Source organism: Myotis yumanensis, unplaced genomic scaffold, assembly GCF_028538775.1.
Source record: "Myotis yumanensis isolate MYYU_CA2020_CCGP unplaced genomic scaffold, mMyoYum1.0.hap1 SCAF_11, whole genome shotgun sequence".
Taxonomy (NCBI): Eukaryota; Metazoa; Chordata; class Mammalia; order Chiroptera; family Vespertilionidae; genus Myotis; species Myotis yumanensis.
The window spans coordinates 14417020-14427719 of NW_027223762.1; the positions used below are offsets into that span (position 1 = coordinate 14417020).

Genomic DNA, 10700 nt, shown 5'->3' on the forward strand with positions numbered 1-10700 from the left:
TCCAACCTCCTACTTCTCTATTTCCCAGCCTCTCACAGCAGCCACTGCGGGGCCACCAGGCACCACCATCCCACCAGCTGCTCCAGGAACCTGAGGGTGAAACCGCCCAGGGCCCAGCTCCCACACAGGAGCCAATGAAAGCATAAACGTTCTTCTGCTAATGGGCTACTTCCGGTCATGCCAGAGTCCAAATCCCCTGGACAGAGTCCAATACCCACCCGCTGAGCACCAGCAGATTAATAGGGGCTCTCTCTCTGAAATTCATGATTTTTTAAATGGAAGAAATTATCTACTAAATGGGGAATAAAAAAACAGTGTCATATACTGCAGGCATTTGTGGTATGCAAATGTTATGGAAAAACGAGTTCTTCTCTCATAGTGTTCGCTGTATTCCTAGTTCAACACAAATACATTTACATGGGCCCCAGGCACTTTGTTCAAAGCCTTTACATTTCCAATATTTTCCTGAAAAAATTACCCTTGGGTCTCATTTTGTTTTTTTTTTTTGTTTTTTTTTTGGCTTTTACTAAAGCTTAAGCCCTTGGACTAAATTTAGTTCTAGGAAATAGGAGACAAATTTTCTGGTTTTCTCCTTTTTTTTTTTTTCAGTTCCGTCATTTATTGCAGACCTCTCCAAAAGGCAAACAAATGATAGAAGAGAGAAGAAATGAAAACATTTTGGGGTATTTTTTTAGTGGTACCATATTTATGGCTAAATGTGTAGTTTGAACGAAGATATCAAACTTGTTACATGATTTCCAATTAGGAATTAGAGCTTGCTGAATTTGGGGGGAGGGGACCAGGTAAAAGAACAGAATCAATATTAAAAAGTCACACTTAAAGAAATCTTTACTTGAGCTATTAATAGAAGCAGCCCTTCTTGAAACTAGGGGGGAGAAAAACTCAATTTTCTTCAGCCAGTAGCACAGCGTGCCTGCTCCACATCAGCTGGACTGTGGCCAGGCATCGGTTTGATTTTACTCTCAGGCCCACCTTGGAGGTCCCGGCACTGGGTGAATGAGATGTGTCCTGGCACTGAACAAAGGAGAACCAGGGCCTGGGGCACCAGAACTCGAATCTGTAGCGGACCCCAGGGAAGGCAACTTGCCACATGGAATCTAAGATCCGGGAGGTCCCCCACCCAGGAGCCCTCGCTACAGCCCTCTCCTCTCCAATCCCTCTAGCATTCACAACTTCTCTAAGTATGTTTAAGAGGAGGGGGCCCACTGCTCTTGGGCTGGGAAAATAAGCTGACTCCCCACCGCAGTGGGAAGAATCCTAGGCTTATGAACAGTTCCCCGAGGCTTTGCCAAGCCCAAGGCAAGTGCTCTCCGCATGACTATGCATGAGCGTTTCTTAGGGAAACCTAGGATGCTAAACTCACCCAGCATTGAGTTTTTTCCCCACAAGAGACCAATGTCCCAGGAAATGTCCAAATTCTGACTGTTGAGGAAACAATCTCTGCCCCGTCAATGATTTCCAACCCAAAGGTGCTGCAACCTTCGGGTGCTACCTCCCCACCAGGGTGTACTCTGACCAGCCAAGGAGCCTCCTCGGCCCCGGGGCAGAGTGGGAACTCGCTCTGGGGGGTTCCCTCACAAATCACAGCAACCCCCCTGCAGCTCACCAAAGGCCAGCGTCTAGGGATGAGCCACAGGAGTGCTGGAGAGTGGGTTGGGGAGCACATGCTGCAAACATCCCTAACCTCACCCCATCACCCACAAGTGTAGACCCAGGCGGTCCACAAGACACAGTAGCATGGAAGGAGCATGTGGGTGGGCAGTGCCCAGAATGATCCTGTACCATCCCTGCCCCTGATGCTGCCACTTAATAATAAGCATTGTTAGCATGGGCCAATTGTATAGCCTCATTACTCAGTCTTATCTGCATAAAAGTATTATCTGCCTCACGTGGTAGTTGTGAAGATTAAAGGAGTTCATCTATGGAGTAAAATGGAGTTTGTGAATTTGGAAAGCACTGTACAAAGGCTACCTGTTGTTATTTTGCACAAGTGAACCCTCTCACACAGCCTGGTCCACCAGGAACTCAAGAAGAATGAAATCATGCAGGCAGATTTACATGGGGCCAATGGAACTATTAAAAAGTCCACACACTTCATATTCTTCATCAAGCTCCTGAATGCCATCCACCAATAGGATGCTTCAGATTCACATGGAGCACTTGTAATGATACTGATTCTACAATTTCTCCCCAACCCACAGAATCATAAATCCCGAAATGCGTATGGTAAGCCAGCCCTCCAGGTGATTCTGACATGCAGTCTGGTTTAGGAACCCCAACTGCACTCCTTCTGGCAGGATGAGCAAATTCCCTACACCGTAGATTGCTCATGGGAATAAAATTACTCTGGGGGCTAAGATGAGATCTCTTTGTCTCTCCGCCTCTGTTCTCAAGCACATATACACTAAGAACAGAGGGGTGCTCATTCTCCAGACACAAACACACCCACAAATACACACACCACGTCTATGCAGATGTATAGTCATACATACAGATGAAAAACAGGAAGGAAAAATATACTAACAAAAAAGAAGGGCACCAAGGTATCAAGATTTTTTAAAGCATAAGGAACTCTTACTAATAAAGGATACAGAAAAGGGGGGGCAAGAAAAAATAAGATGTTCAGACACAGAGCAAGTGGTCAAAACTAGAAGCCCATCTAGCACTACGGCAGTAGACCACTCCCAACACTACTCATTTGTTTATAATGCTGCCTCCACCAGGAAGTCATGAGAACCCCCCAAAGGGCAGAGACACAATGTACTCGCCACAGTCGCCCCCAAACCTGGCACAGAGCCTGGCGCAGGGCTGCATTTGATCCATAAATGTGTGTTCAGTGCACACCAGGAAGAGAAGAGGCAGGTAAGGAAAGACAAAGTGCACAAAGAAGGAAACAGCTCTTGTCCCAGACCCTGGCTTGGAAGCTAAGAATAAGTAAACTTCAGGTAAGGAGGTTCAACACGAAACAGAGAGTGTACGTCCCCACCGGCAGAACCGTCCCCACCGGCAGAACCATCCAGGAAAGGAGGAAAGCTCCCTAGATCTACGGGCAGGTCTGGGGGAGTGAGAAAACCGATCTTGGGCTCTAAAGGTTGTTTGAAGCCTCCTCACTTTCCTGCTTAGTAACCCTCCCCACCCCCCCAGGTTCCCCAGCACCCACAAGGTCCTACCCAACATACCCAACCTTCACCTCCCCGTCTCATCCCTGACATCTGCCACCTGCTTCACACTCCACTGCTGCCAAACTCACACGGCATGCTGTGCCTTCCTCTGAGCCTGTTTGGTGCTGTTAACCTCTACCTGGAGTGCCCTCCCTACCCACCAGTAGACCTACTGCTCATACTTCTCAACTCAGTTCTGTCAAGTCCTCCTCCTCCAGGAAGTCCCCTGTCCCATGACACCAAGTGCACTGAGACCATCTTGGCTCTCAGCACACTGTATGGTTGGTCCACTGATGAGCAAATCCCACCCGAGCCTGTAAGCTCTGCATCTCCATACTTATATTCTAGTCCAGTGATGGCATATGGCCAACCAACAAACAAATGCTTGTGGGACGCAACTGAGAACTGGCAAGATTCCAAAACCTAAGTGCCAGAAAACTTCCTTAAAAAGGGACCTGAGAGGCACCTGGATAGAGTAGAAAAGATCCTAAACATCCAAGGTCAGAGTTCAAATCAACAGAGTGAACTAAGGCAAGGCAGTTAAAGACTGAACCTGTTTCCTACGCTATGAAATAAGGATGGCACCACACAACTCATACAACTCCTGATGAGGAAGCAGCACTACGTCACCTGGCGCATCGTGAGTCCTCTGGGGAGACTCCACACTCCCCTTCCCCCTGTTGTCAGCCTCCTGCTTTGGACCTTAAATAATTCCAAAGGCTTTTCCCAGGCCCTTGAGTTCGTAAACGCTGCATCCCTGGTCAGGAAACCCCCAGGCCTCCTTCTGTGGCCCACAGCCAGGTGCGTAGAAGAGGAGATAGAAATGGGAGCTCTGAATTCGAGGTAAAAGTGAGCCTGTAGGAAGAACCTTCTGGCTCTGCTCAGAAGAACCAACTGAGCAGGAGTTTGAAAAGCCACTTCGGTTCTCCAAGGAGTTTTTTGTTGTTGTTCTTGGTTTTTTTTAGGGGGGGAGAGGAAGGGAGGAGTGTTAACAGAGTCTTTACTGGTGTTCAATTCCCAATGCAGCTGAAGGGCTCAGGACAAGCATAAAACAGGGGTGGCAACAGGCCGTGGGAGGCTGCAGGGCACTCGCCAGAGACACACGCGCGCGCGGCGCATCCCGGGCTTCTGGCCTCCCAGTGTGGGGCCTGGCAGCCACGGGAAGGAAGGCGGTCAGCTCAGCCGCCAGACTTCTCACGGGCGCCAGCACCGGCTGGCCCTGCCACCCGACCCAAACACCAGCGACTCTCTCGAGGAGTCCACAGACCGCCACCTTCTGGGCCACAATTCTGCAGCGCCCCCTCTGCTCCGGGACCCCGGCGCGCTGCCCAAGTTGAGAGCTCCACTCTGCCCGCGACGCGCGCCCACCACCTACACCCACACTCTCACTTTCACACACGGCGAGTCCGTAGATACCCCCGAGCTTTTCAAACCCACAAATATCCGGTAGCCGCATCCGGCGCCCGGTTACCTGCTCACAGCACCCAGACCCCCGCCTTGGCTTCCTGGGAGCCTGCAAACCTGGCGCGCGAGCTGCGCGCCCTCCTGCAAACGGCTGCCCCGCGCCCGCCCGGCGCGCTGCCAAACCCCGTACCTTGGTGGGCTGCACTTCAGGGACCTTGGACACCTCCAACTTGTTCTTGTTTACCCAGAAGAACAGCAGTACGGTGATCCAGAGCACCCCGAAGAGCGGCAGCACCAGGCGGCGAGAGAGGCGCCGCATGTTCCCCTTCGCCTTCTCTCCGCGGAACTGCGACCCTGGGGCACCCCCTGGCGGTCAGGGTCGGCGGGGCAGGAGTCCCGAGAGCTCCTCGCTCGGTGGAGCGCTAGCCCGGGAACGCGGGTGCAGGGGCGGTGGGATCCTTTAAAGCGCCCCGCCTGCAACCGAGAGGAGAGAGCGGGGATGGGGGAGCGGGGCGCCCCGAGGCACCGCAGGGAAGGGCCCAGGGGCGGCCAAGCTGGTCAAGCGCAGTAGCAGCGACGTGGTCCCCGCGCCGCCGCTGCCGCGCCCGCCGCAGCCGCCACGAGGGAAACTGACTCGAGCTGCAGGGAGGGAGGAATCCGAGGCAGTGCCCGGCACCCCGAGAGGAACACGAGGGAGGAAGGGGAGGAGAGAGCGAAGGGGGAGGGTAGGCACGACAGACTGACCTACTCGGAGGGAGCCAGGGTGCGAGCGAGGGGGCTCTGCGAGGGGGCGCTACCGCCGCCCGCCGACCGAGGCGCACAGTGCTGTTCTGAGGCCGCCCGACCGCGCCGAACACAAGCGCAGCTCCGGGCCATCCTGGGGCGGGGCGGGGCGGGATGGTGCATCCACGAGGCTGCCACCGCCAGCTCCACGCTGGTGCCCACCTCTGGCAGGGCTATCCTGGGAGGACTTGCCGGCTCACTGAGGGGGTCTGCACGTGGCGCTCAACCCTAGTCCCGCCCTCCATGCACCACCACCCCCTCCATGCAACCCCCTCCCACCCTCCCCCAGAAGCCGCTCTAGGAGCTTGGGACCTGGAGCTTCAGGGCCTCGGGGCCACGGCCGGCCGAGTTCAGCCAACTCCCCAGGGTGTTTCTCTGCCTGCATGCAGGTGCCTGGCAACTTTTTCTGCTTAATGGAACGCTGAGTTGGTCTAAATTTAACTTGAAAGGAATCCTTTTAAAAATTAAGGCGCAATCATTTCCCTCAAGGGTTTGCCCTCCCTATAAGCATTAGAGCTCTGTGCTGGCAGATGCTCCAAGGAGGGGGTCGGAAGTTGGGCCAACCACATGGGGTTCTTGGAAAGTGACCCTGGGCAGGGGGATACTGGATGTGGAGGGTTATCTTTCAAAAGGAGGTGAGAATGATGTCCCTACTACTGTAATGCCATCCTCCCTGCCTCTCCCCACGGAGCTCAACATAAGGGAAGCCCCCATGCACTACTGAAAGCGGGGCTCCAGAATTAATTCTTCAATAAGAGGGAGCCCCCAAGAAGTGGAATCAGAGATGGAGGAATCTGCGGAAAGCCATTCTGTTTGGTACGTTGTCTTTCCATCGCAGGGCAGTCCTGCTGCACAGCCCCAAAGAGTCCCTGGCCAGGAGCAGAGGGGGGAATCAAACAGTCCAGAAAAGCAGAGCACTCTTGCCAGCCTAGCTCAAGACTTGGCTGAGCGCTCTCCGACCACCACACAGAACCCTGGGATGGCCCAGGATTCGCCTTCATTAGAACTCTATGTACTGAAAGGCTGGGGTAGGATCCCCAGCCACCACTTTGGCCAGACAAAGGTGCAGGTAGACCATATCATGGTCATGGCCGGGTATGGGGGGAGGGGGGTGAGGAGTGGGGAGAAGGCCCAAGAGAACCCATCCCTACAGCATCTGAGCTGCCTGGATCTCTTCCAGGAGTCTCGCCTGGGACCTGCAGGCTTGGGCCTGCAAAGTGTTCTGCCGCAGACTCTGCAGGGGACGCCGGGGCAAGCGGCTGAGACTGAGACGCTGTCAGCTCCAGGCAGGAGCTGCAGCTCTGTAGCCCATTGCTCAGCGCTTTGTGATATTGCTTCTGAGTAACAGATGGCAGGGAGTTACACAACACCACCGCCAAGCTTCCGAGATGGTGCGGCACCACACTGCCTGCCGCAGGGTGCTAGGTGCTTCACTCTGACTGTTCAGCACCTAGGGACACGGAGGCCCTGGGACGCCCGTGGCAGCTCCACACGAGACCTGCGATGCCTGGGAGAGCAGGGATTGCCTTCGATGGTGCCTGCCTCTTGAGTCACTGTGTTGTCCTCCAGTCAAGTGGAGATTGCCTGGGCCTCTGGGAGCTGTTGAGGGAATCCGTTTTTGCCAAGTGTCATTACCTGATCCAGCCAAAAGGCACGCTAGTCTGCGTTGTCAAACCAGTAACTGTTATTAGGATTGAGATCTACTTTAGATGCAACTCCAAACATCTGGAAGCCAGGTGAGCATCCACACCAAGCCCAGCCCTGTAGGTCTCTCCCAGGACACGGCCTACCCAGGGGTCCCCAGGCTCTGGTGGATATTTAAAACTTTAATAACCAGCTTGAGTAACGCAGAGCACAGTTGATCCCAGCGGGGGATTAACTATCATTAGCAACTAATCCAAGTTACTTTTTTCTCATCACAGCTTAGATGGGGAGGAAAACCTCCCAGCAAAAGAGTTAACATGGCAGGAAATAAAAATACAGGCGCCCTCCTGGTGCCCCCAAATGAAGGGACCTCCCTGGTCTCCATGTTCTTGAGCAAGTTCCACATTTCTCCGGGTCTCAGTTTCCCCATCGGTCACATCTCAGAGACCCTTCAGGCCCACACAGGTTCTAACCTTCCTTGTCCCTGCATTAGGATTCCTTTTGCCGAGCCTGTCGCTGGCAAGTCTCATGTAAGCTGTTCTCTCCTCGCAGCCGAAGACATTAGAGAGTGAATTGGGTATGGGAGCAGATGTGAGTCATTCATGTTCGTATAAAAACTATGGAATAAAACCCATGATGGCCCCGGAACGCAGTGTAAAGCAGCATATGGAGCAAATGCGAGCTGGAGATGGGAGGGAGCTGTGAAGTCCAATGCATATGCTCTCCAGCGGCTTTTGCTGTGGGTTTTCACACTTTGCTCCTCGTTTCCTCACGCTGTCCTCCTGTCACTCTCACTCAGCTCATCTGCAGAAGATGCAGCCTTTTGTTCCCTTCGGATCAGATTCCCTACATCCCTCCTCTCTGCCCACTGTGTGGTGACTTCAGTCGCAGTGTGTGTGTGTGTGTGTGTGTGTGTGTGTTTGTGCCATCTGCATGCTTATTAGACCTGTCACTGCCAGCAAGATGCCCTCCTTGCCAACCTAATGAGATTTCACCCACAGAAGCCCAAACAGCTTTCTGTAGAGATCTTTAGGATTCTGTGCCACAGGGAAAGGTAAACGGTAGCAGGACAGACATGAGATGAGACACAGGCAGGCTGGCCCAGCACCACCCTGGGTGTCTGGCAGCAAAGGGAGCCAGAGTGAGGATTCGGATATGTCTGTCTTTATTTCACAGTCATACAGACACAGGTCTCTGGGCCAGCCCTCGATGTCTTCTCTGTGCAAGTTCTCCACCTGTAAATAATACATCAGCCCCCTTCCCCCCTGTGTGCCTCTCCCTTTTCCTTGCCACTGTAGATTCTGTCAAAACCTCATGTCCCAGGCTCCTGCTAGGCCTTCCTATAAGGTGATGGAGTTGTTGAGGATGCACAGTAAATGAGAATGAGCTATTACCAACCTTCTAACCTCCTCTCTCTGCCACGTTGGTGCATCTTTGTTAAAAGAATAAAGCCAGCCAGTTTTTCCTCTTATCTTTGACGAGTAGCTGGGTGGCTTTATCTAAGGGATCTGAGAGTCACCTTTCTGGATCTTTCTATATCCATCTCACTACCCTCTACCCCTCCTCCCTTTTATATCTTAGGTCCTACTGTATAATTTGTCCCTTGGAAGGGGACTCATATCTTTGCATTTCAAAAACCTGGCTCTTTCTTTCAATATTTGAAATGCCCCCAATTTTTCTTTGTTCCTCCCCCAAATGCGAAGTGTTAAACTTACTGCTGCTGCAATGATATGTCTTTGCTGGTTGTGGAGAGTGGTTTGATCATCAATGGTGGTGCCCTACCATGATCTGAACCATGCCCTCCCCATCCACTGAAAATGTGGATTTCTAGTAGCATAAAAGGGTGACCCAATTAGCTTAACAAAAAGTAGAGGACACTTCTTTAACCTGAATGACCTAGTAGGGTCTCTGCAAGAGGGGAGCACAGCAGAAGAAATGGAGGGATCCAAAGACAGATGTCATTTGCTCCCCAGATCCCACCTGCATCATCTGAGAGTCAAAGGCCGTCCTTAATAGGCTCGGGCTTAGAGGCATCAGTGAAAGGTAGGAAGAGACGGGAGAGCTCAACCTCTGGAAGAACAGAGCTGTGTGGATCTTCTCTAATCTGGTAGGAACTTAAACAGTGAGATGAGCCAGGCACGCTCCAGGGATGGAAACGGGACAAACCTGTCTCCCAGAACAACCTCCATTGGCCAAGGGCAGATTTTGTAACCAAGACATCAGTGGAGGTTGCGTATTGAGCAGGGTGACCACATGTCCCAGTTTGCTTGCTGGTTTATTCCTGTTTTCCTGGCATAATTAGTAATAATGCCCCCTTTGACTTTTAAAAAATGTCTCTTTTAGACAATAAATTGGATGGCCACTCCAGTGGACTGGAGCACTTCCAATGATATTGCTGAAAGGAAGATTGGTTTCCTTAGGTGACTGAAAATGTGCATCTTTGCTGTGAAAGTTCTGCTGAGTTGGGCATAGCCTACATGTTCGTGGGGCACTCTTCTGAGTAAATGATATTCAAGACATTTATTTGAAAAAGAGACCATGTGGACAGTTTGAGCTTTAAATAGGAAATAAGTGTGTTGCTCGCATCAGTCCATGGCTATCTGCTCTCATCCCCCCAACTGAAGGCATTTTACCCACCTAGCAGCTCACCCACCCCAGGAAGCAGCCATGGTCCTGGCACAGATGCCTTTTTAGAGGGCAGGGGGTTGCTGAGATCAGACTCTCATGATCCCTCCAGCCACCTCTTCCTCTCACCCACATACCTACTCAGGCCTTGAAAGTCACATGAATGAGTGAAATGAGAAAAGCTCAGGGAAACAGGAGCGGAAGCCCAATGATAACAATGAAACTGGACAGTCAACCTTTATGTTGAGGACACAGTAGGAAATGGTGGGGTCCATGTAGGTCTCGCTAGGAAGCAGTTCCCACTGATCTTTGCCAGTGTAGGTTAGGTGGTACCAGAATTCTCCTACTTCTCAACAGAAGCAGCAGTCCAGGTAACTAGGAATCTCCTGGACTTTAACTATTGTTAACTAATTCAATTCCCACCGCCCACCCCAAAAAATCAGGTGGGCTAAACCAAACACATCTGCAGTCTGGCTCCAGTCTGATGCTTGCCAGTTTACAACCTGTACTTCTGCCATAAATGTTTTAATAAGCACTGAGATTTCCTGTGTACCATCATTCTACTAACTCCAAACAGAGAGACCCAGCTAAGACAAAGGAGAAGTGGTGGGTCAGACTATATTAGGTGAGAAGGAGACTTGCAGACCAACTACCTCAATGCTCCTTATTGTGTAATTGAGGAAAGGAGAGTTTAGAGAAGCTACATCATCTACCTGCAGCCGGACAACAAGTCCGTTTGTAAAGCTTGAGTTATAAGTCATCTACCCAGATCCCCCAATTCTCCAAGTGACATCCTTTACTAGGTTTAATAGACTAAGTGAAGCAGGGAGCTGAGACATTTAGGGGGGCTATTATGGCCAGAAGTCTCCAGGTAGTCAGCAAAGCAATGAACAAATACACTGTGAGCAGAGATTCTGGGCAATTTGCTCTGAAGAATACAAATAAATATAAGGCTTACTTCCAGCTCTTCGAGAAAGTGTGAGCTGGCGATTAGGACGTGGGTTTGAGTGTTAAAAGATCTGGTCCCTCCTCTCTTTTGAGTTGCCACTGAGTCTCAGGTGT

General features: G+C 51.6%; 1 protein-coding gene across 2 annotated transcripts in view; it reads right to left on the reverse strand.

Moving 5' to 3' along the window:
* The window catches only part of GALNT14 (polypeptide N-acetylgalactosaminyltransferase 14), a 182115-nt gene extending 177210 nt beyond the window's left edge, over positions 1 to 4905 (reverse strand). For both annotated transcript variants that reach the window (XM_070428404.1, XM_070428405.1), the window contains exon 1: positions 4777 to 4905. In XM_070428404.1, the coding sequence (XP_070284505.1) occupies positions 4777 to 4905 (129 nt within the window). The remainder of the gene's footprint in view (positions 1 to 4776) is intronic.
* Positions 4906 to 10700: the final 5795 nt, after the last annotated feature.